This window comes from Eulemur rufifrons, chromosome 6 (assembly GCF_041146395.1).
Source record: "Eulemur rufifrons isolate Redbay chromosome 6, OSU_ERuf_1, whole genome shotgun sequence".
Classification (NCBI taxonomy): Eukaryota; Metazoa; Chordata; class Mammalia; order Primates; family Lemuridae; genus Eulemur; species Eulemur rufifrons.
The window spans coordinates 27,378,827-27,405,837 of record NC_090988.1 but is presented as its reverse complement, the minus strand read 5'-3'; the positions used below and the strand labels follow the sequence as shown (position 1 = coordinate 27,405,837).

General features: G+C 35.1%; 1 protein-coding gene across 3 annotated transcripts; it reads right to left on the bottom strand.

Moving 5' to 3' along the window:
- Positions 1 to 609: 609 nt before the first annotated feature.
- Positions 610 to 27,011, bottom strand: KBTBD3 (kelch repeat and BTB domain containing 3). 3 transcript variants are annotated; one of them, XM_069468986.1, is made up of 4 exons: positions 26,953 to 27,011; positions 26,137 to 26,333; positions 8,029 to 8,273; positions 610 to 4,040 (listed from the first exon to the last, which is right to left on the bottom strand). In XM_069468986.1, exons 3-4 carry the CDS (start codon positions 8,259 to 8,261, stop codon positions 2,438 to 2,440), a joined length of 1,836 nt encoding a protein of 611 aa, XP_069325087.1. In that variant the 5' UTR covers positions 8,262 to 8,273; positions 26,137 to 26,333; positions 26,953 to 27,011; the 3' UTR covers positions 610 to 2,437. The 3 variants fall into 3 exon arrangements, with proteins under 3 accessions (XP_069325087.1, XP_069325089.1, XP_069325088.1); XM_069468988.1 differs by lacking the exon at positions 8,029 to 8,273; XM_069468987.1 differs by lacking the exon at positions 26,137 to 26,333.

Below are 27,011 nucleotides of genomic sequence, written 5' to 3'. Positions count from 1 at the left end.
CTTAGACAGTGAAACCATAGTGATTGGCAAGACCAAAGGATATAACCAGTTAGTCATTGACCCTATGTGGTTGCATTCCTTGAGGATTTTGAAGACACGGATCCATTTTTCAATAAGGCAAATGGATCTACCTCTAAGTACTCACTTGTAAAAGTGCTTTAGAAAGAGATGCAAAATTAGAGAGGAGATCAGTTAGTCCAGCCAAGCCCAGCACAGATTTCTTTGGTGAACAGAAAAAAGAACAGTAAATAAAGGAAGAGTTTAGGGTTTTTTGATTACACAGAGTATTTTTTCTTGCAGTGATAACTGGTGAAGAGCAGAAAGGTGCAGATGTAAAGGGATGGCAATAAGTGAAAATGATTAAAAAGTAACCCACAGCAGAAACTAAGACAGGAAATCTTCTGCATTAGAAAATGTACTAAATCAAATGGCAGAGGGAGCTACCTAGGCCTTCATAACAAGGATATTTCTAGAAGGATTACCATAGGCAATAGCCAATGAGAACAATTGTGGAAATCACAAAGATGATACAAAAATGTAACAATATTCAGAAGGGATTTGATTTTGCTTTAGTTTCTCCTTTCTGGAAGAGATGAACAACTCCTAGGGTCAGTGATTAAAACAGTATTTATTTTAATCATACTCTATTTATATATGCTTAAATTAACAGTTCAGTAAATCCACACATAGGTCACTCACTGCATATGATTTTTCTTAAATAGTTTGTTTTCAAAGCCACATATACACAAAAGCCTCCATGGAATTTTCTTTTTTCTTACACACACAGAAAAAAGGGCAGAGCCAACTGCTCACATGCTTAGATAGGAAGGCCACCAATTTGACAGAATGCTTATTATGCGCTTGTCACCTAATCGGGGATAGTCCTTGATTTTGGAACTGCATGAAAATGCACTCTAATATTCTGTTCAATTTGAAAACTATGTTTGAAACTTATGATTGCCTAAATGTATGTGGTTAAAGAAAAGGACATTCATTTAGGTATATTTCTACTTAGGGACACACTTCTAAAGAATATGTACATTTAAAACAGATTAACATTTACTACTAAGTGTAAAAAACTGCATTTGGTTCCAGAGAAATCCAATATACACATTACCTGAGATGTAAATCAGGGGTCTTAAAATCTAAAATGCCTTTACCTTTTATAGTGATTAAAGAAACATCTGCTCTTGTAAGGCAGAATCATCTAGTTGAGAACAGTGACGACCAATACTCTTTCATTGTTTGGGACAAAGACTTCTAAACAGATGCACGTTGTGAATATTACTATTTATGCCAAAAGTTTCATCATTTTTTTAAATTTAGAAAGTCAATTCACTATGAATAATTTACCTAAGTAGTAAACTAACATGGTGCTTTACAGTTGGTATTCATCATCACAGAAAATTGATATGGTACTAATTTAAATCCTGAAATTTCTCAGTGTAGCTCAAATTTGGACAGTTTAAGAAATGCAACAATAATGATCCACTTATCCAGAGGTCAATTTTCTACATCCTCAATTAGGTTGGAACCTGGCAATTATACATGAAAAGTATTTTAGGGCTACCATCTCAGAATTGAAGAACTTCACTCAATGAGTGACATGTTAAGATAAGCTCAGGCCAGGTGTAACTTAGAAATACTAACTAAATCAAGAATGTTAATTTATTGAGCTTGAGCTAGAAAATAAGAGCCAATAATGGTAGAAATTTAAACCAACTGACACTGAAAACTAATAGAATCAACAATTTTAAAACCATTTAAGTAACTGCTGATGGCATTATGGCATTATAACAGGGTACATTATACTCGTAATGAAAAGATGAATCATAAAAAAAGTTAAACGATATTTGGTGTACTGTTTAGAAGCCTAAGGAAATAGACTGCATTTTAGAAAAATTTCTGACTAAAAAAAAAAGGGTAAAAGAAGTGCCTGAAAGAAGGTAACCAATGATTACAAACGATAGGAATTCAACAACTCTTCCCCCTGCAGTAACAAGATTGTTACCTCCTTCTAGTTTATTTTTTACTACCTAGAGAGTGTAAATAATTCATTTGTACTCCCTGAAGAAATTTCTCCTGTCCAAATAGTACAAATCTGTGAACTTTGTTTTTACTAGTCTTTTATGGATAAAGTACTTCAAAAATCAAAGTGTCAGAGTCTATGACTTAAATTTACATGTGAAAATACTAAATAGTCTGGCTTCTCCAATATTAAATTATATTCACTGTAATTTTTGGTAAAATGTATTTTGTACTTTAAGTTTTGGAGAAATGTTTACTCATATATGATGTACATACATAGTAATTGTCTGATAGCAAGAACATTTTATATTATTAAGATGTAAAGACCTTTTTACCAATCATGGTTAACAAATTTACTGGAGGTTACTAGAACTGGAATAGTTTTAGAGTGTCCAAGTATATACTACTTTTATAAATGATTAGAAAACCATGGGTCTCTGTATTTATTAAACTGAATCACCTGGCAGTAAAATTCAGTTAAGGCTCTTGGCATTGGCGAAACTTCTTCCCACTCAGACCTGCTGCTGTGGTAGACCTGTACTTCATCTGTGATTTCATCTGGTGCATAATCACCACCTAATATATAAATTTTATCTTCAATTCCAATTGCGCCTGCGTTAAAGCCTGCACATTCGAAAGATCCTTCACCTTTCCAAACACAAGTATCTGGACAAAAACTATAAACCTTATAGGTGGAAAGGTCACATATATACAGTGTGCAGTTTACTGGGACAGCTTTAATTAGCGTTGCATGAAAAAATTGCCCAAACTCAGCGACTAGTTCAGACCACTGATCAGTTGTAGCATTGTATTTAAAAAAACAATCAAGTGATGGGTTAAAGGCATCTGTAATCTCTACCTCTGATCCAAGGACGTAAATTACATTTTGGCATGCACTTGCTTCTGGATAGTATATGCCTCTGGGTAATGGGCTAACAGATATCCATTCTTTGGAAAGAGGGTTGTAAGATTCAACATCTAAGAGACTTTTAATGTCCCGAGATCCTTTAGTTTTTCCACCTATGACAAATAATCTATTGAGAGCCATAACTGATGTATGCATGGTTCTTGGTGTTTTCATAGTTGATACCAAGAAGAAATCATTTTTGACTGGACAGTAGCACCAGGTTTGATCAGTGGCATCATGATATAACTCAGCAATATGAAGTCGAACCGTTCTACAACATTTTCCTTTGCAACCACCTGTCAAGAATATTTTCTCTCCATAACTAGAAAGACTGGATCCTGGCAAATCAATCAGGTGTGATTGTGGCAGTATCTTCCACGAATCAGTTTTAATATTATAGCAAAATGTATATTGATTTTCTTCATTTTCCTCAGTTTTGTGAATGAATATATATTTTTCAGTTGTGGATGGTCGAGCATCAGGGAAAAGTCCACCAGAACCTTGCACACACTTAAGTGCATCCATGATTATGTCAAAACAATTTGTGCTTTTGAGTAAACACTCTTCATTGAACAGACAGTCCTGGAGTGTCTCCTCAGATAACTGATGTAATCTTACTTTTTTAATCAAATGAGGCAGATATTTTTGCCTTGATTCTAAGTTATGCTTAGTCCAACTAAGGACAACCTTCAATACTGTTTCTTCTTCAGGAACATTTAATTCATCTGATTCCAGACATTTTTGTAGTACGCCAAAATTCATCTCTAAGAAATCACTGGATTTAAATAATAAAGAAAAGTGATGTTGTACAAAGTATAATGCATGATCAAACAAACTGGTAGAGCCATAGCTATCTGATAGAGATAATAATTGTAAACAATTGACAAGATTAATACTTTTTATTAAAAAGTCACTGCAAGCTTTGGATAGGAAGGAAACTTGAAGAAATGATGACAACTGGAAGAACATTTCCACATTATCATCCGTTATTTTTGTTTTTCCAGTATAGGCATAATCAAGGAATGCTTTTACTGCTTTGGAGGATAAATTTGTAATGGTAACACTTCCATCATCTCTTTCTTTCATGTTTACTTCAAACATAGCCCTGCAAAAATAAAGAACACAGAAGAACAAGTAAACAGGAATATTTTATTCCATAGTTATTTTCAATATACCTTAAAGAGGTTTTCTTTACTCTTAGGTTGGTTTGAAATATACTTATAAAATCATATTTTAATAGCATCCTAATAATTTGAATATCCAAAACAATGATATACCATATTATTTATCTGCCAACAAATATATTACATAACTCCTCTATTGCAAAGTATATACATTATAGCTGAGCTACAACAACTAATCCAAAAAAGACTATAAGAGTCTCATGCTCTACCGACTGAGCTAGCCGGGCCTCTCAGCCAAAAAAGACTATAAAAAGATTCAAATTTGTTTACTGATTTGTTCTTATATATTATTCACATAATTAGGACAAAATCTCTCTAATGTTAGAATTTCTTTATTTATGGGTTAATTAGTATCAACTGTGCTGGTGATAACTAAATTACTTAAAATATACTGCTTTGGGGTTTAGGACGTAAAAGTCTTTTTCAAATTAATCTTTGATTTGACATTAATGAAACAGGAAAGACAGAGTACAGTGAGATACCAGATGTCTCCAATGAATCTATAAATCTACCAAATAAGACACACCTCTAAAAAGACATTTTATATAGTGCCTTAGGGAAAAGGGAATGTGATTTCATAAGACTAAACAGTAACAGTGTACCACACCAAGCTAAAAAGGCAAAACAAAAAATGTTTTTGTGGTAACAGCCACTGAAAAATGGAGATGGGATCCTAAATCTGAATAATTAGACCAACTTGGAAGTTCTTCATAATAAGTTCTATTTTATCCCCACATGGTAAAGTTGATAGAATCTAATAAATGGGAATTTCTTTGGTTCAGTTTAGGCAAACATAGAAATTGTTTGGAAATGTGTGGACAGGGATTAAAATGTATTTTACTATTGGTTCTGGTGTTATAATGGTTTTTATTAATACTTGTGCCAGTATTGTCTAGGATACCTTTGCGAGCAGCGGCCCTAGATGCGTGCCCAAATACTCTCGGGGAAACCAATTTACTCATTAGAGTCTACTCCAGAGGGTAACTAAATCTATTTAAAAAGTACAGCATCCAACTGAAAAATATGAGGGACCTTGCAAATAAAAAATACCCCTTAAGAAAAGGAAGGATGACAAAGTGCCTTCCTACCAGGCTATTCAATATTTAATACAAAACCAAATAAATATAGTTTAAAAATTATATACAGTTACACATTATGCAGGGTTTCTCAATAATATATGTCAATAGAAATATTAACCTGTGATGCTAATTATATTAGATTATTAAGATATCTATAGTCAGTTTAGGATAATATTAAGAGCATGGGCTCTAGAGTCTGGCTGCCCAGGTGGGTATCTAGCCTCTGCCACTTATTAGCTGTGTGGCCTTGGGAGGTGACTTAACTTTATTGTGCTTCGAATCCTTCATCTGAAAATGGGGATACCGGTAGTATCTATCTCATTGGGTTGCTGAGAGAAATTAATGAGTTAACTGATGTAAAGTATTAGCTGCTATTGTTATTTTAAGAAAGCAAATGTTTTCTATCAGATTAGATGTATTTTTAATTTCTTATCAGCGCCGCATTTTCTTTGAGAAGACACATGTAAAACTGTCTTTATATACTTTATCCTACTCATCTTTAAAGTATCCAGTTAAATCTATCTCAAATTTACCATGCTATCATAAAATGGCTATAAAATGCACAATTCCTTCTTAATTTCTTGTCGCCAATGACTTTACATCTCAGTCATAATTTTCATTTTCCAAAAACATCGTAAAGGGTATTTATCATTCATTGTGCACTTTTCTGGCATTTTTATTTTACATTTTCCTCCCAACATCCCAGTGAGTGAGTTTGATAACACAAATAAGTTAGTGGCCTTATTATACAAGAATGGAAATGATCAAGTTTATATCTACATTTGTACATATTTTTATATGAACTATATATTCATTTAAAAAATACTATACATAATAAAGGATCTGTCATCTGTATTATTTAAAATAGGTAGAAAAATATAAAAAATATATTGTTCTGTTTTAATAGTAATTTTAAAAATTAAAAGCAGACCCATAAAGAACTAGGAGTAAGCTGAACAAAGAACCACAGACAAAAATTATGTGCAGATAAACTTAATTAAAAAATGACTTCAACAAGAGTAGAGGACCACATATTCAAATGCTTACATGAACCTCTTATTTTATTAGCATGAAAACATTACAAGGAAATCAAGCTGTGTGTTCACACCAGATTATTTCCATTTTTTGCTAGGTTTAGAAATAATAAGCATAGCAGCTAATATTAACTGAATGTAATGGGTACTGTGATAATCATTACTTACACATTATTTCATTTAACTCTCATAATAATCCTATGAGTTAGCTCCTATTTTTATTATCCTATTTTTTTTACAAATGAGAAAAATGAGGCCTGAAGAGGTCAAGTAACTTGCCTAAGGTCACATGTTTAATAAGTGGTAGAGCTGAGATTTAAATTTAGGGCATATGCATTATGAGGCCAAGTACTTAACATTGCACTACACACATTCCTGTGACAAAGAAGCAACATGGATAAGGGAGCAGGACGGAGTTACATGAAAGAAAAGCTGGATTAGAAGAGAGGAGGGAAGACACTGGTGGAACCTGAGATGTGGCAGAATACAAGAACAGTCAGGGCCCCAATGAAGTTCAAAAAAGAATAACTTAGCTTACCTGAGAGAAGAAATAATAAAAAGATGAAGACATATAGTCTAAATAGGTAAACAGCTAATTCAAGACTGTTGTAGCCTCTCTGTCCCCAGAAAACTGTGCTGCCGCACTAAACCATGGCTCCCAAATTCAAAGCAAGAGACCCTACAGGTTTCCCTACAGGAGCAAGTGTTTAGCAGGTAGTGGATATCAATACATGATTGCTGAATGAAGTTCAGCTTGTAAGATTTACTATAAAGGTAATAGGGGTGAGGTCTAATTAGATGTTGGTTAAAAAAAAATAAGGGTTAAACTAAGGATTAAAAATAGTATAAATTAACCTGCATCTTGATTTTTCTGTATTTAACTCTGTTTTTATCAAGTTTATTTATTAGAGATTTAAATCCTGCCTACTTTGAATTAAAATTGCTTCCAAAATTGAATATATTGCAAAATACTGCAATGAGGATTTAAGTTTATTGTAGTATGACCAGGAGGGCTGAATACCAGGGTGTAACCAAGAGAGGCTTGTCTGTCTGCTGACCAAGAGGACTCACAAAATGGTATTATCTCGATATGATTACCATAGTAATTGTAAGGTCACGTGTCTGACCTTTAACCTTGCTGAATCGGAAACCTGCTGGCATCACAGGTTGATGCCATGACATTGCAGTGTCATGACTAGGGCATTCCCTTTAGGGTGATCTACATGGGAAACCAAATTATTTCAGGAAGTGGCTTAGATGAGAACAAGTTGCATGTTCTTGAGGAATGGTTTTTAGCTGAGAAGTGCTTTTCCTTAGTATAGGAATGTCTTTGCCAAAGAGAGAAGAAATTTTTATAAATCCTCTGGGTTAGAACCCTCATGACCCCGACCTCTGGCTAATACATGTATACAAATATAGGACTGAAGTTTATTCTTCTCTTAGATTCATTTTCTTTGAACTTTGCTTCCATTTTTGTCCAACCTGTCCTGTCCTGTTTTTCTAAAGTGATATAGTACAGGGATCCTCCAAATAAAGCTGACACTGATAAAAAAAATTTTTTTCCCCCAGAACATTTCAAGCAATGATGTTCCATTGGGAAATGCTGGCTTGGGAAGATCCATGCTTTAAAGAAGGTAGCCTTAAATTCTCCTACTCAAAATTCATTAGTTAATCTTGGTTATAATTAGTATTTTTTAAATTACTGTTGCATGTTTCTGTGGAGGAAAAATTGAGTATAGTTATAAAATATAACTTAATTACCCATTATCATAAAATCTGAGGCACAGATAGAGTACCTGAAAAAGTCACTGCATGCTGCTAACACACAACGATGACATGGGATTATTTCATCTTTCATGATTATTTTGAAATCATAAAAGATATTTTGTTCTCTAAAATTCTGTAGTATACTTAAGATTTTCTGTCCATGATCTTCTGATACAAGGAAGTTGTTTTTCTTCTCAGATGGCATTCCATTATATGAGCTTCGTTGATTGAAATCATATGAATTATCCATAGTCAATTCCATATGTTCTTAGAACTAGAATGAAAAAAAAAAAATCACTGATGTAGTAGAGACCTAAGGAAATGTTCAGACTCCAAAACTTGCCATTAATGTCAATTACACAAAAATGTTAAGAACAATCATAACATAGTAAACCTTGTTCTAAACATTTGTTTTCATGATATTTAATGATAAATTCCTTTTGAATTTTCATAAAGTTGAACTCATTGGAATAAAAATTATATTATTATTATCAAGGGCTAATGCTCAATCTATATAATTGGGTTAAACACCAAAATTTACAGGTTGTATAGCTTATATAGGATCTCATTGCAAGATCAGTCTTATTGTTACACGTAAGTGGTGTTTTTTCTACAGTAGTTATTATTTGAGTATATACCTAACACATTCCCCTCCCTCTCCCATCCATTTTCTTCTGGTAGCAAAGTAGCTGTTAAAATGCTGATCTTGGACATAGACAATGTTCCTTCTGAGGTTACTTTTACAAAAGAAGTGGTTGAAAAAGATCAGAGTGTTAGATTGTATTAATTAGTTATGGCCTTTAGTAAAGAAGAAAAAGGGAAGCACTGATCCAAGTTGTCCTATTTGAAAGTAGGAAGGCAAACAGCATATAACTTTATTAAGAAAGGCTTTTTAAATATGAGATCAGGACTCCAAGAGTTGAAGGTCAGATAATTGTGACCTTCCCAAACTGCAAATTCAGCTCTGAACATAAAAGTCTCACCATAAAAAGCAAGGAAGTGGGAAACAGAAGGAAAAAGACGACCAGGAACTAGGGGAGCCAGACAAATAGGGAACCTTGATTCCCTAGTACATTTCTGTTCTGGTTATCTATTGCTTTGAGATCAGCCCAAAACTTAGTGGCTTCTGTTCTGGTTATCTATTACTTTGCAAAATCACTGCAAAACTTAGTGGCTTAAGACAACAATTTATTATCTCTCATGATTCTGTGGGTTTAGCTGGAGCTTCTTGCTTGGGAGCTTTCATATGGCTACAATCAGACGGTAGCTGTGACTGAAGTCATCTGAAGGCCTGACTATGTCCAATATGGTTTCTTTATTCACATTTCTTATGCTTCAGCTGTGATGGCGAGAACAGATGGGGCTCTCTCTTAATGCCACCTCTCCATGTGGCTAGCTTGTGCCTCTTTATCACAGCACAGCTGTCTCAGGGTAGCTGGATTTCTTGCATGGTGGCTTGGTTCTCCCACGCAAGTTTTCCAAGAGGCCCAGGTGAAAGCCACATACTAGAAAAGTATTCTGAACAGTCCTACAGCATCAATCAAAGCTCCATTCTAGGACTGAAACAATCTACTGTTGTGCTGTTCAATCTGGTAACCACGAATGTCATGTGTAGCCATTTAGATTTCAATTATTTATAATTAAATATAATTAAAAATTCAGGTCTTTGGTTGCTCTAGCCACATTTTAAGTCATCAGCCATATATGATATAATGGTTAATTTTATGTGTCAACTTGACTGGGCCACAGAGTGCCCAGATATTTGGTTAAACATTATTTCTGAGTGTGTCTGTAAGGATGTTTCTTGATGAGATTAACATTTGAATTGGTAGACCGAGTAAAGCTGATTGCCCTCCCCAATGTGAGTGAGCCTCAGCCAATCTTTTGAAGGCCTGAATAGAATAAAAGCCTGAGTAAGAAAGAATTCTTCCTTTCTGCCTATCTTCAAGCTGGTCTTCTGCTTTCAGACTCAAACTCAAAGTAGAACTATACCATCAGCTTTCCAATGTCTCCAGTTTGCTGACTCCAGATCTTGGGACTTCTCAGCCTACTCAATCACATGAGCAAATTCCCTACAGTCAGAGTCAGTCTCTCTCTCTCCCTCCCTTATTGGTTCTTTTTTTCTGGAGAACTCAGACTGATACATGTGGCTAGTGACTATAGTGACTATAATATTATACAAATATACAACATTTTTGTTATCAAACAAAGTTCCACTGGATAGCTGATATACTGTGTGAAAAATAGCATGCCTGTGTGAGTGTGTGTGTCTGTGTAAGTGTGTATGTGTGCATGGGAAAGTAATAGGACATAAATGGCAGTACTGTTGAAAAAATAAGTGACTTGTAGAAATAATTTTGTGAGTAGTGTTCTGAGTAACTGTGAGTAGGGAGATGTATTAAGAATGACAGTAGGTGTCACAGAGAAAGAGAGATAATGACAGGCCTGGGGGCCAGTTCTAAAGAAAAGCAGAGAAACGGAACCAACAGGATAGATGGAGATATATGTATATACACATACATACATACACACATACACATGGAGAGAAAGAAAGACAAAGATTTATTATAAGGGATTGGCTCACAGGATTATGGAGGCTGAGAAGTCCCAAGATCTGCAGTCAGCCAGCTGGAGACCCAAAAGAGCTGACAGTATAGTTACAGTCCACATCCAAATGTCTGAGAACCATGACAGCCAATGGTGTAAGTTCCAGTCCAAAAGCTGGCAGGCTCAAGACCCAAAAAGAGCTAATTTTTCAATTTGTGTCTGAAGGCAGAAAAATACTGATGTCTCAGCTTAGTCAGGAGAAGTTCCCTCTTACTAGGCCTTTTTTTTCTATTCAGGTCTTTAATTGATTGGATGAAGTCTGCTCATACAGGGAGAACAATCTGCTTTACTCAGTCTATTGATTCAAATGTTAATCTCATCCAGAAATATCCTCACAGACATACTCAAAATGTTTGACCAAATGGGTGGGCAGCCTATGGCCCAGTCAAGCTTATACAGAAAATTAATTATCACAACATTTCATATCTTTACTTAATAATGTTGAGAACATATGATCTAGTATAGAAAAAGAGTATCCCAATTCAAGTGAATCATAAAGATAATTATATATGGCTAATGTCCCAGGACTGATTCCTCTCATCACAAGGTATACTTAAGTCACTTGTAAAACTATTTTAAAAGTTATGCATTTTTTCTCCTTTTCCAATACCTATAAAATACAGATATGAAATATTAGCTTGTCTAAAATATTATATATCTTCCCAAGAGCATGATATAATGTTGTTAAAGCAAATAATGAAGCCATTAGCTTGAGGTTGTCTCTGTAAGCAAACTGTAACTTAAGTTGGAAACATTTCTTGTAACTAATTTGAAAACCAAAAAATGAGCCTCAGCCAATCACACAGCCAACCAGCAGTCCCTTATATAACTAGGGACCTCCCATAAGACCATATCCAAATAAGGCAAATGTCTAGCTGCACCCAATCAGGTAATTTCTTTATTTTATTTCCGTGTTCAGCCTATAATAGTTTACTGCTCGTGCTGCTAGAGTGGACCTCTCTGAACCTCTTTCAGTTTTGAATGCTGCCTGATTTATGAATTGTTCTTTGCTCAAACAAACTCTGTTAAATTTAATTTGTCTAAAGTTTTTCCTTTAACAATGTGAAATGGACAAAGGAGCAGGGCTTTAGAATCAGATAGACTTGAGTTCCAATGCTGGATGAGCAGTTTGCTTGTGATATATTTGAGGCAAATAACTTCTAATGTTTGCTTCTTATTTTCTTCATCTTCAAATGGGGATAAACTATACTTACGTAGCTATGTTGCTGAGAATATTAAAAAAATGCATAATTTAACATGTAATATATGGTAAATAAATAGAAGTTAGAACTTATTTCTTTAAGAAATTTAACAGAAAGGCAAGCAAATCATTTAAATGTCATTACTCAAGAAGTTTACATTTATAAGGTGGTGGGAGAAGGGACAGGAGAAGCAGATGTCTAATAATTTCTAGGGCTTAAGAGCAAAGTTAGATACAAGAATGATGATTGTAAAGTACTTTTATCTAGAGTGTCAGAATCAATGGAAAAAAGAGAGAATTTGTGGGAGCCTTGAAACAGCCTCCCTGACTCCATGATGATAGAAAGAAATGTTTAAAAGGAATAGCCAGGGAGTATTACGCTATGGAAAAAGATATACAAAGCAGGTAAACAGACAGTATGATTGAAATTAGTGTATACTAGTTATACAGACATGAATTAATGCTGTGCAAAGGATCAAAGTATCTTCTCAATGGCACAATGTGGCCAGGATGTTACTCCTGTTCTCCTTCTCCAGTCTAGTGATGGGCCAGAGCATCAATAACCTGAACAGCAACATAGGGTCTCTCCATGGCTTGCCTCTGAGAACCACAGAATTGGTTGAGAAACTCAGTCCAGATCACCTAGACATTCCCTGTAACTGCTCTATATTCTCATCCACTAACATATATGTATTTAAATCTCTCTCTGTGTTAGAGGAAGTTAGGTGCTGAGAATCAAAAGATAAATTTATCTCCTATAACCTTAGATTTCTCTGGGTTTCTAAAGGTTCTCTCAAAGATTAGAATCAGCTGCGCTTGGTGGTGCATGCCTATAGTCCCAACTACCTGGGAGGCTGAGGCAGGCAGATTGCTTGAGCCCAGGAGTTCTGGACTGTAGTGCACTGTGTTGATAAGATGTCTGCACTAAGTGCGGCATCAATATAGTGATCTCCCAGGAGCAGCGGGCCACCAGGTTGCCTAAAGAGGGGTGAACAGGACCAGGTTGGAAACAGAGCAGGTCAAAACTCCCATGCCGATCAGCAGTGGGACTGCACCTGTGAATAGCTACTGCACTCCAGTCTGGGAAACACAGTAGACCCCATCTTAAAAAAAAAAAATAGAATCATGGGTGTTGGCAAAGGTATTTGATTCACATGGAACATCCTCAAGTAGCAATTACAACCTCAACTGCTAGACTATCCAGTCACGAAGAGAGGAGAAAAGGATGTGGGTAGATAATGAATACTTGTTTCACACTTTCATACTGTATATGATTGACATGTGTGTACGTATGTGTGTGTATACATATATACACACATATATACAATTTAACTTTAATTTTTAGTTTTTTTTTTCAGAGATGGGGGTCTCATGCTGGCCTCGAATCCTGGACTCAAGTATTCCTCCTGTCTCAGCCTCCCAAAGTGCTGAGATTACAGGTGTGAGCCACCATGCCCAATTCAATTTTTAATTTTACTATATATTTTTATTTACTGAGCCTTGAAGAATTTCTCTATTTTCCAGTTCTGTAATGTGGCCATAATTACCACTGGAAATGACCCAAGTTTAAGTAATATCATGCTGAATTTCTTTCTCCTCATAATCCTACTCTTTTCATATTTCACATCTAGGTGAAGGTCATCTATATTCACCAAGCCAGACAACCAGAAGTCATCCTTCACTCACCATATCTATTTTAAAGCCACTACCTTCTCTCTATTCCTATAGCCACTATATTAGTTTAAGCTCTCATCATTCTCACTGAATTGTTGCTGTAGCCTCAATGCTGATTTTCCTTATTTCTATAAACTTTTGTTAAATATCTGGGTTTCAAATTGTGCATGCATTAGGAACATGAAGTTAAATAAGGCACAGGATCCCTGTTCATACAGGGCTTAAAGACTAGCAGGGAGAAAAATAATCATGTGACAAGGGTCATAATAGATACCTGATCAGTGTCATGGAAGCAAACAGGAGGGACAAAACTCAGACTTGCTTTTATGGGTGGGGATGCAAAGGCAGGGAGGAGCAGAGAGGTTTGAGGAAGATATTTTCAAGTATAGTACTTGACCTGTTAAAGAAAAAATTTTAAATGGCTACCAAAGAAGGTGAGAAAGACATTTTCAATAGGTTAACTATAGATGCAAAGGCACAGATAAGGAGTTATCACGGCTCATTGGGAGAAATACAAAGCTGGGGACTGGGGATGGGGTAAATAAAGCTGAAGTAGTAACTAGGAACTGGCTCATGCACAGTTTTGAATGTCATGGTAGGAGACTTGGGTTTCATTCTATAGGTAATGAGACATATTTAGAAGGATTTTAAGTAGGAGAGGCATCCTATAATTAGATTTACATTTCAGAAAGATCATTCTGCTGGATATACAGCAGTGGATAATAAAGATGTGGCTCCTGTTCTCATGTATCTTACTAACGGGATAGATACGCATGTTCAGTGGCAACAATAATGAGAATGTTAATTTTTTTAAAAAGTTGAATGCTTTTTAAAGTCATATCTCTATATGTGTATGTATAATTTATACATAAGTATTTATACATAACTATATATATAATTTCACACATATAAATAATTTGGAACTTGGATTAAGTCAATTATTGAAGTTCATTGTTCATGGATTAAAAAAATGAACTCAAGGATATATGTATGAAGTAATTTTTATTCCTATAAATAGCAACATAAGTAAAAAAACTTTATTAGAAATTTTCAAGTATCAAGCTAATACATTAACATTATACTAAACATTATACTAAACATTATACTAAAGTTAAAGTCTACCATGTTTATTCCACATAGAATGGCCAAGCAGAGCAGCTGAAATTTTCTACTTGCTTAATTTGAGTAAATTTCTATTTGCAGACTTTATTTAATCATAACAATTGTAAGTGCTATTAAAGAAAATGGGGGCTGGAAAATGTATAATGGTGGACTCAATTCACATAGTAACTAAAGCCATTGAAATTTATAAAAAATCAGAGAGCATAAGTAGAGTTAGTGGAAAAGAGAGGCATAATGAAACACAAAGGAGAACTAACCTTAAAGGAAAGACAATTTAGTTGAAGAATTATTTATGGAGCACCTGCTACATACCAGGTACTGGTCTAGATAAATTGAAAATATAGTAGAAAGTACAATTTGTGAATGACACAAGATGAGCAAGTTATATGGCTGAGGAAGAACTCACAAAGAACAGTGAGAGAAATGGAGGAGAATTAGGAGAGGTGGTGGGAACTAAGGGAAGAGAGTTTCAAGCAGGAAGTTATCACCTATATCATCAAAAAGTTAAGAAAAGTAATGCCTGGAAATAAGTCCTTGATGATTTGGGGTGAAGTGGGGAGAGAAGAGATTACTTACAGTGGGTTTAAGAGGAAATAATGGGCACAATTCATATAAATTATTCTTTTAAAAGGTTCAGCAAGATGGAGGCTAAAGGAGCATGTAAATACTAAGAAATTTTGTTCAGTTTTGTTATAGCTGGGAGAAACTTGAACATGTTAATACACTGAAGAGAAAGGGCAGGTATGGAGGAAAATTTTGACAATGATCACAACAATCTAAACTCAACATCTACATGCATATCACAAAGCAAAATTTTTTGGACCTTTAAACCAATGAAAGAACAATATTATATGGCAAAACTTTCATTTCTGTTAACAAATGGCAAATAAATGGTTAGAGACCCTAAGTTTTTATAGTTGTTTAGTGATATAACAAGCCTGAAGATACCAGGATTGATAATAAGTAATTTATATAGTTATCTCAGACAACAATCATGATAGTCCTTTAAGACTGGCATTAATAATGACTTTTTCAAAACAGCAAATCGAGGCTCAGAGGATAAACATTTGTGCCTAAAAACACAAACTAGTAGAAACATGCTTGTTTCCCTCCATGGTCTTTCTGACCCCAGATTTTAATATCAAACAAAAACCCAGAAAGCAAATTGAAAGCTCCTAAGATCCAACCATAAATGTACTTGCCAAAAGTTACCACAACAATTTAAGATCATTCTTGGCCGGGCATTGTGGCTTACACCTGTAATCTCAGCACTTTTGGAGGCCAAAGCAGGAAGATCACTTGAGCCCAGGAGTTCAAGACCAGCCTGGGTAACACAGCAAGACCACCTTCTCTACAAAAAAATAAAAAATAGCTGACATAGTGGCACACGCCTGTAGTCCCAGCTACTCAGGAGGCTGAGGCAGGAGGATGGAAGATCACTTGAGCCTACGAATTTGACGTTACAGTGAGCTATCATTGTGTCACTGCACTCCAGCCTAGGTGACGAAGTGAGACCCCATCTCTTAAAAAAAAGTCATTCTTACTAAGGCATACATGATAATAATAGCTAACATTTGCTGAGCCAGTAAGATGTGCCAAGTATTGGCCCACAGATTTCACATTTTACTTAATTTAATTCTTATAAATATAACCCCTATAAAAAACAAAGAGACTTCTATTTTCAATAAGGTGTAGTGAACATACTTTTCCCTATTTCTCTTGCTAAGTACAACAAAAACTCTAGACATATATATAAAAATACATATCACAAATACACAAAGACTATGAAAAGTGAAGAGAAGAATGCAAACTGGCTAGTGAATGTGATACCTGAGGAGTCACATGGTGGTGACTTCCTTGGGTTTTCTTTTTCGCCTAGTATATTCTAGATACTGAAAAACTTAACAATCCCGAAATACCCATGGGTGCACAAAGAGCCCTCTGGTATTGTGATCTACTTGTGAGTGTGTACTGGTTTTTGTCCACAGTTCCTGATCATGACTCCCATAGCCCTTGTTACAGTCTTTTGTTATAATGTGGGGTGTGTTAGGTCTCAGGAGCAGGCCCCAGAAAACTGAATCTCTCTGACCTTCACCTGCCCCAAGGCAGGATTCTAATCTTCCCCCACGATTCTAATTCTGATTGTGGATCCTAAGACCCTCATACCAGAGAGAGTCCCACCCCATACCCTGAAGTCCAATCACATTTCCACATGGTTGTCCATAAAACCCCAAGAGGACTGGGTTCAGAGAGCTTCTGGAAAGCTGAACATATGGAAGTTCTTGGAGGGTGGTGTGCCCAGGAAGGGCATGGATACTCCACATCCCTTCCCCCATACCTCATCCTCTGCATCCTTTTATAATAAACTAGTAAACATGTTTCCCTGAGTTCTGTGAGCCACTCCAGCAAATTAATTGAACCCAAAGTGGGGGATGTGTGAACCCCAACTTGAAGCCAGTCAGTCAGAAATTCTGAAGACCTGGATTTGTGATTGGTGTCTGATTCGGGGGCAGTTTTAGGGACTGAGCCCTCACCTTGTAGGATCTGACACTATAAGTAGACAGTGTCAAACTTGAATTAGAGGATACTCAGCTACCCACATTTAGTTAACGAAGGCTTCTTCTGTGTTGATGTTTGTTGTGGTGTGAGAGTGGAGGGAAAGCTCTCACACTACCAATTTGGGAGTGTTTTCCAGAAGCAAGTCCCAAGAAAAACAACTCACAGGATCAGCAAAGAAAGTGACTTAGCAAGACCGAAAAGTTTTAAGACAATAACCACTCTACCCCAGCTGAACACCACACAAAAATTGTGGGTCTATACCCACCCACACCTGCAAAGGTGCAATGGAGAGCCTTGAATTCCACCCATAGTAGGCTATAATGAGGTGCTTCACCCCTTTTCCTCTCATCCCCCACTGGAGTGGTATCAGAAAAGGCTGGGCAACCACTAAAATATCTATACAAAGAGATAACACTCAAAGTCACTATAGGTAGATCAAGATGGAATTCTCAAAAAGGTTCAAGTAACCTACAGAAAGACAAAAAAAAAAAAAAAAAAGAAAACCAAGAAGATAAAACAGGGAGAATAAACAGAAAACAAAAAATAAATTACAGACCTAAGTACTAACATATCAATAACTGTACTAAATGGAAATGGTCTATATATTCCAAATAATAGAAACTACCAGAGTAGATTTAAAAAGTGACCCAACTTTATACTTCCTACAAGTAACTTACTTCAAATGACATAAGTTGAAAGTATAAAGATAGAAAAAGATCTACTATGCAAGTATTAATTAAAAGAAAGCAAGTGTGGCAATATAATTATAGGATAAAGTAGATTTCAGCAAGGAAAATTACCAGGGACAAAGAGGAATGTTACACAATGTCAATTCACCAAGAAGACTAGCAATCATAAATGTGTATGCACCAAACAACTGAACTGTAAAATATGTGAAGCAAAAAATGATAAAACTGAAAAGAAAAATAGGTAAATCCACCATGAAAGCTGGAGACTTCAATTCCCCTCTCTCTAAAATTAAAGTAATAGAACTAGATAGGAAATACTTACTAGGATATAGAAGAACTCAACAATGCCATCAACCAACATTTATAGAAAACTCCTCCACCCACCAACAGCAGAATACATATTCTTTTTCAGTCCCCATAGAACATATATCTAGATTGAGCATATTCAGTCCCACAAAACAACCTCAAATGATTTAAAAGAATTGAAATCACAGATTATGTTCTATGACCACAATAAAATCGAATTAGAAATTATAAAACATAAAAATCTCCCAGAACTTGAAAGCCCAATAATATACTTCTAAATAATCCAAGGGTGAAAGAGAAAGTCTCAAGAGTAATTTAAAAAATATACTGAACTTAATAAAAATGAAAATATAACATATCAAAATGTGTGACATGCAACTAAAACCATGCTAAGAGGAAAATTTCTTACATTATTACAACTCACTCAGCATGAAATATATCATTTGAGCAGCCCTGTAATCATTAAGGAAATTAAATTTACCAAAAAATTTAAGAACAATTATACCAATTCTACACAATTTCTTCCAGAAAATAGAAGAGAACACTTGCCAATTAATTTTATGAAGCTAGTATTACCGTGGTAATCTGGACAAAGATGGTACTCCAGACAAACAAACAAACAAACAAATAAAACCCCACAACTATAGACCAAGAATTCACAAATACAGATGCAAAAATTCTTAACAAAATGTTACCAAAAAGAATTCAGCAATATATAGAAGGAATTATACACTATGGCCAACTAAGTTTATTCAGGCATATAAGGCTGGTTCAGTATTTGAATATCAGTCAGCATATTGATCATACCATTTGATACAGAAAAAACATTTGACAAAATACAATACCTATTCATGACAAAAACTCTTAGCAAACAAGGAATATAGTACGGAAAAGTTTCTCCACTTCAACTTGACAGAGAACATCAACAAAAAACCTATAGCTAACATTATACTAGGTGGTAAAAGACTGAATGTCTTCCCCCTAAGATGAGGAAAACAGCAAGAATGTACACTCTCACCACTGTCATAGTACTAGAAGCTCTAGCCAGCACACTTAAGCAAGATGATTCAATAAAAGGCATATACATTGAAAAGGAAGAAACAAAACTGTCTCTGTTTACAAACACCAAGATAGTCTATGCGGAAAATCCCAAGGAATCTATCAAAAAACCCTCATAGAACTAATAATCGAGTTCAGCAACGCCATAGGAGACAAAAGCAACACACAAAAACCAACTGTATTTCTAAATACTACCAATGAATACATAGAAACAAAAATTAAAAACATAATAACTCAAAAAAAAAAACAAAGAAATACTTAGGTATAAATCTAACAAAACATGTACAGGACTTGTGTGCTGAAAACTATAAAATGCTAACAAAAGAAATCAAAGATGACAAATAAATGGAAAGACATGCTGTGTCTGCAAATTGGAAATGTCAACATAGTAAATATGTCAATTCCTCTCAAACTGATATACAAGTTTAACACAATTCTTATCAAAATTCCAGCAAGATTTTTTTCGTAGATTAGATGAAATTACTATAAAATTTATATGGAATGATAAAAAACTAGAATATCTAATGCAATTTTGAAAAAGAATAATGTGGGAAGAATCAGTCTACTTGATTTCAAGACTTACTATAGCCACAGTTATCAAGACTGTATTATTAGTGAAAGGAGAGACACATAGATCACTACAACAGAACATAGAATTGAGAAATAGCCCAACACAGTATGACCAAGTGACTTTTGACAAAAGTGCAAAGCAATTCAATAGAAGAAAAATAATCTTTTCAACAAACAGTGCTGAAGCAAATGGATATCCACAGGCAAAAAAAATGAACCTCAACCTAAACATCATACTTCATATAAAATTTATCTTAAAATGGATCATAGATTTAAACATAAATATAAAAATATAAAACTTTTAGAAGAAAATATGGGAGAAAAATCTTTATAACCAGGTATTAGTCAATGAGTTCTAAGTCATCAAAAGCACAATACATAAAAAAAATCAATAAATTGGATTTTATAAAAAAAATTTTTTTCTCTGTGAAAGAACCTGTTAAGAGGATGAAAAGACAAGTTACAAGCCAGGAGAAAATATTTGCAAACCAAATCTCATAAAGGTAGAATATATAGAAAACTCTTGAAACTCACCAGTAAAAAAACAGATAATTAAAAAATGAGCAAAAGGCATGAAGAGGTACTTCGCCAAAGAGAATGCAGATGGCAAATAAGCACATGAAAAGTTGTTTAACATTATTAGTCATTACGGAAGTGCAAATTAAGAATAGAATGAAATATCACTACCCATCTATCAGAATGGCTAAACTTAAAAATAGTAACAACACCAAATGCTTCAGAGAGTACAGAGATACTAGATCACCCATACACTGCTGGTGGAAATAGTCTGGCAGTTTCTTAAAAAATTAAACATACATTTACCAAATTATCCAATAATCATACTGCTGAGCATTTATCCTAGAGAAATGAGAATTTATATGTGCACAAAAACCTGCACATGCTTATTCATAACAGTTATTGGTATAGTCAAAAACTGAAAACAACCAAAATGTTGTGCAATAGGTGAATGAGTAAACAAACTGTGGCTTACTCATTTACCATGGAATATTACCATTAAAAAGGGACAAACTATTGACATATATAGCAACTTAGATGGATTTCAAAGGCATTACAATGAGTGAGAAAAAAAGCCAATCTCAAAAGGTCCCATGTGATACAATTTCATTTCTATAATATTCTTGAAATAATACAATTATAGACATGCAAAATAGATTAATGGTTGCCAGGGGTTGAGGATGGTGGGGGGTGGGTATGCACAAGGGAGACCTTTGTGGCAATATACAGTAAGATGTATCTTGATTGTGGTGAGGGTTATGGGAATCTATACATGAGAAAATGACATGAAACTACACACACACGTTGCATCAATGTCAAATTCCTGGTTTTGATTTTTTACCATAATTATGGATAAAATCATTATGGGAAACTGGGTGAAGGGTACATGGGAGTACTGTATACTATCTTCACAACTTCCTGTGTAACTATAATTATTTTTTTAAATTAGAAGGTAACAAAATATCAATTCAATTCAGAAATTATTTTGAGATTCCAGGTTTTTAATTAACTTAAAATAATTAACTTATCATTAAAATCATGTATGCATTTTAAGCCTTGTGTAAAATTAAGTCTATTATTGATGCTCATGGTTCATGGATCATGAATAATGATTGAACCCAATGATATAAGCACAAAGTAATTTTTATTTCTATAAATAGTAACAAAAACAAACTCTACTAGAAAATTTCAAGTATCCCAAAATAATATATTAGGATTATACATAGCTATTCACTTTTATAAAGTTGTTAAAAAATGAAGCCTGCCATGCCTTAATATATTTGACACAAAATGAAAAAATCCAAGAAGCTGAAAATGTCCATTTCTTAAATTTGGTTTGAGTAAATCTCTACTTGTATATTTTGCAAATAACAAAGAATGTGGCATTTGCTGCTAGAGGAAGAGGGTCCTAAAGGTTCCATCACTTACTAGCGATTCCTCCTTAGGCTCTCTGAGGCTTTATCTTCCTTATCTGCAAAGTAGACACACCTATCATATTGGACTGTTGTGAAACTTAAATGATATCATGAATATTAAATTAATTTTGTCAAGTGATATACAAATATTAAAGATTAAAATCAATAAAATTATTAACAGTTAATACTTAATTCTTGGCAAAAGATTTGTTCGGAAATTATTTTTCTCCAAATATTCTTCAAATTCAATTATGATATTTCCCTGATTTTAAGACACAAATTTTTCACACCTAACATATCTGAAATTGACAGGCATCTTATAATCTCTTTGGTTGGGTAGCACTCATGACATATTTGTCATTACATTTATATTAAATTTGAAGAATGGATATCAGCATATTAGAAGAAAACCATGGTGATAATAAAGGACATCGGTTTAATAAACTACATATCACTAACATGCTAAACAGAGAATGATATCATATGGATAAAACACGAACATAGAGGCTCTGAGTTGAAATTCGTCAGTCAAAAAAGCTAGACTTTGAATGTTAAGAAGTTTTACGAGTACCTCAGCCAACTAATTTTGCTTATATTTTTCTTTTTATGTATGTATGAGGGTGTCATGTGTTTTTTTTTAAAAAAGGTGCTCTGGCATAAGTATAAATATTCTAAGTGATAAAGAGTTGTCGTATAGTTAAGTCGGAATTTTGTTCTTTTTTAGTGGTACACAAAATAATAGCGAATATAAAGTACATCACAGCTTCTATGAAACACCTTCCTGCCCAAAACACTGAATCAATTTTCAAAACTATTCTCTTATTCTTTTAATGTCTTTCATTAAAATTTCATTTAAATAATTGAGTTAATAAAAGTACAAAAATCAAGCCTTTGATATAAAGTAATGACACAAGAGCATATGCTGCTCAATAGAAGTAGAATATTAAACTAAAACTGTGCTCTGACTGATCGGGGCTTTGATTTCATCAGGTCCTCCAGTGATACTACTTTGGTAACTGTTGTTTCAATATAAAGCATAATTTCTGGCCTATTCTATTTGATATTTATTATAGATACTAACTATAAGACAGGCACTGAATTAGGTACTAGAGATGACAATGGGAATAAAATGGTCCCTGCTTTTTTTGGTGTTCAGTATCTAGTGAGAAAGACAATAGATAAGTTACACAAATAAATAATTATAAATTGTTATAAATACTGTGAAGAAACAACTGGGAAATGAAAATAAAAATGAACAATAAGGGGCATTCAATTTCAGATAATAACAATGGTAACAGTGAACACTTATATGGTGCTTACTATGTGCCAAGCTCTGTACTACATGCTTTACATAATCTTCAAAACAACTATATAAAGCAGATACTATTATTATCTTCACTTTATAGATAGAGAAAATGAGGTTTTGATAATTTAAGTAATTTGTCTAAGGTCACATAGGAAGTAAGTGGGGAGCTGGGATGTGAACTCAAGACAGTCTGGCTCCAGAGCCTTTGTGCTCATCCACTACAATGTTAGGGAAAGCCTTTCTGGGAAGGTGTCATTTAAGTGGAGACCTAAATGATGAGCAGGTAAGGGGTTGGCGGGAAAAATCATGTATAAAGCCCTAAAGTGGGAAAGGAGTCCTTTAGTTTTAGGAAATTAAAGGTGACTAGTGTGGCTGGAGTATAGCTAATGAGAGCAAGTGTGTCAGGAGATAGGGCTGCAGAAGGCAGGTGCTACATCAAGCAGGATTCTATGGGCCACAGAAGCTGGAATTTTATTCTAATAAGTGCAACAAGAGCTTCTGATGACTTTACATTGAACAGTGACATAATCTGATTTGTTTTTTTTTAATATTTTTCTAGCTAATATGTGAAGAATGAATTCAAAGAAAGTAAGGGAAGTAGAGTCCAAGTCATTCATTTGTTCAACAAATATTAGAAAGTTTATGGAGTAACCATAGTTGGCAAGCATTATTCTAGATACCAGGGATACAGCTAAAAACAGTACATACAAGGTCCTCTACTCTGGAGTACACTTCAGAGTGGTAAACACACACAAACACAACTACCCCCTCTACATTAATAATTTCTCCCACTCTACTGGGCATTTTCCATCAGCATACAAACTCTCATCTTTAAGCAAACATCAAACAAAAATCTATCCTTTGACCTTTCATTCTCCTCTAGCTAACATCCCATTTTTCTACTCCCTAACCTAGAAAAACTTCTTTAAAGAACACTCTGTGGTAGCATCACCTCCAGTTATCATCTCAATCCACTACAATCAAGTTCTCTTTTAACCTACTAAAGCTGCCCTTGTCAATGTCACCACACTACCATCATGAAGTCAAATGCTCACTTCTCTCTCCTCATCTTATTTAACCTCTCAGGAATATTCACACTGTTAACTAGTCCCTCTTCCTCAAACACTCTTAAGGTTTCCCCCTTGCTAACTTCTCCTTCTCAGTCTAATTAAAAGGCAATACAGCATAGTGATTATGGGCATGGCTTTCCAGAGCTAGCTCTGAAGACAAGTTGTGCTTATGGCATGGAGGACAGTGTTGGAAAAGAATGCTCCCCTTTCTTGTGCAGGCTAGAACACTAATCAGTATTTCAGCTGAGAAATGACGGTGGTTCAGACTAGAGTGTTAACACCAGTGATAAAGAGAAATAAATACATGGAGTTAGCTCTATTTTAGAAGTATAATCAATAGGACTATTGGATGAATTGGATATGGAGAGTGAGGGAAAAGGATAATCATGGTTTCTTCATTTAGAAACTGGTAGAATTATGGAGCTATTCTATGAAGTTTTAGAAAAAAAGGTTAGAATTAGAATGAGGTTTGTGACCCAAAAAAATGCTAGTGAATATCACCTAAAAATCATTTAAACTTAGAAATGATTTCATTTGATGCCTTTCCATTGACGTTAATATGTGGAAAAGGCTGTGTGATTTACCCAGAGTCACACAGATAATTGGTGGTAGAGCTGGAAATAGAACACAAGTCTCCCAGAATCCTGCTAAGAAGCCACAGATCAGGATCAGGCAAGACGACCTTAACTCACAAATTGGCTGAGCCTGTATTACTTTAGTCCTCTTCTTCCCCTGAACAATGCAATAAAAAATATTTTTATAAAATGTTTGGGTTTATTGAATATATATAGTTAAGCAAGTTATGAACTGCACATTTATATCTTCTTTTAAAAAGTGAGGGAAGGCAGACAATATAAAAATCAGTCTTACCCCTGAGAATAAAATATTTTATAAAAGTCAATTAATAACATTTGCTCATGTATACTATTTGTAAAAGTTAAAGTATACATGAAATTCCTTCTCAAATAGTTTACATTCTAATTTTCAGGATAACACACATGAATATAATTCAGGACAATAGGAGAGATGTCATAAGGCAGTGCTAGAATAACTGCCAAATGAATTTTATAAACAATACTGTTTTTAAGAAGAGTACTCTGGAGTAGGCCTTAAAAGAAGGTAAGGTTTAAGCTAAGCTAAGTAAGATTTTAAAAAGTAAATAGGTACATGTCTTGAGTTGTTCTAAAAAAAAAGTAAATAGGGAAGGGGCTTAAATTAAACAAAGCTATGAAGAATGTTCACTAGGGTACTCGGCTTGGGGCTGGTGGCAGGGAGTAGAGAGAATGAGCTATTTTAGATTGGGTAGGCAGAGATATTCTCTTTGGCATGACATTTGGGCCTGAATGATACTGAGGAACAAGGAATGTGGTGATGGGAGGAGAGAAGAATATTCTAGGCAGAGAGAACAAGTACAAATCCCCACTACATTACTTGCCTATATATTAGGCTCCATAGATCTAATACACAGAAATCTTGGTCAATGGTAAAAGAATGGGATACAAATTTCTAAACTTGAATTTAAATAATTCCACAACTTTTCTTTCTGAGCTCAGCTTCTCCATCAGTAATAACTATTGCACAGAAGGACATGTAAGATACTGTATATAGAAGTGTTTTAGAAACAGAACAGTTATAAAAATCAGTTCAAAAAGGAAAGAAAAAGTTATAAAGTTAAAAATGGAGAACTGAGTTATGATAACTGCTGACATTACTAGTGGAATAGCTTTTTACCTTTACATTTTCTCTTATTGTAGCTTTTTATGTACATGCTTTATCTGCCTTGCCAGATTATAAGCTTCCTGCAGGTAGTAAACATCTTAAATATGGCACCTGGCACAGGTTTTTAGTAAATATTAGCTAAGTAGATATATCAAGCTAGTAATTCATTTTACTGTCCTTTGAAGATTTGTATTTGTGTGTTTATGTGTTCAAAATCCCATTCACTTGCAAAGGATTTGAGGGAGCTTATGATATCATGAAAAGTTAATGGAAACAAGTATAGATGAATAGAAATAATATGCAAGTAATGGTGTTAATTACTACTTCTGGCCTTTGGCTGATATTTCCTGGCAGCCAAAGGAAGGAAATTGGCTGGATCCCACAGTGTGACACCTAATGGACCACCAAGTTAGGCGTTTACACTCATCTGCAGAGCCCTGCATTTTCCAGGATGGAAACCCGCAGGGGACTTTGATCACATGGGCTTTCATAAAGAATCAACAACAGTCTACCCGTAATAACTATGAAAACAGAGAAATACATCAATATGACCCTTCATAAAGTCTGAGAAAATCTGAGGAAAGGCACAGAGTAAATCTGAAGGGCCACTTAAGTTTTTACTTGGTTCTGCTATTAGAGCAAGGACCTCTGTTATGATGGAACCACTTAGAATCCTCAGTTTTCTCTCTAGAGCCTACTGGCAATCGCAAAACAGCATCTGGGTCCTTTCATCGCCGCAATAAACGGTTAGCAATAGCTCAGCTGCTCGCTGGCAGCCTCGGAGTCAGGCGGGGCCCGTGACCCGCACTGGGGGCAGTGTCTTTGCTCGGCCTTTAGACGGAGGATTTGAGGGCAGGCGGCTGCTAAGGGTAGGTAGTGTCTGGTGTGAGGGTGGGTCTTCCCCCGATGGGGCTGGGAGGTAGGGAAAGAGGCAACTCAGGGCTGCCGTGTTGTACAACTCCAGGGGTCACCACGGCAGACCTTTCCTCGACACGGAAATCTCTCCTGCCCCCGAAGGAGCGACAGAAGCAGCTGACGCCAAGGAAATCCTCTTTTCTGTGGGTCACAGGGGCCAAACCCAGTCCCCGGGAATAATGCGCTACCATCCCACTCCTCCCTCAGACCCCGGAGCTCACCCACCTGCAACTGCAGTCTCCGTAGTCTCCACCCCAGTCTCCCTTCCTCTAGAGGACTGGTTG

Excerpts from the sequence above, each read along its gene's own strand:
- KBTBD3 (XM_069468986.1), bottom strand. The coding sequence starts at position 8,261 with ATGGAATTGACTATGGATAATTCATATGATTTCAATCAACGAAGCTCA. Across the intron at positions 4,041-8,028 it reads GCATGCAGTGACTTTTTCAG|GGCTATGTTTGAAGTAAACA; the intron begins GTACTCTATCTG and ends TTATTTTTGCAG.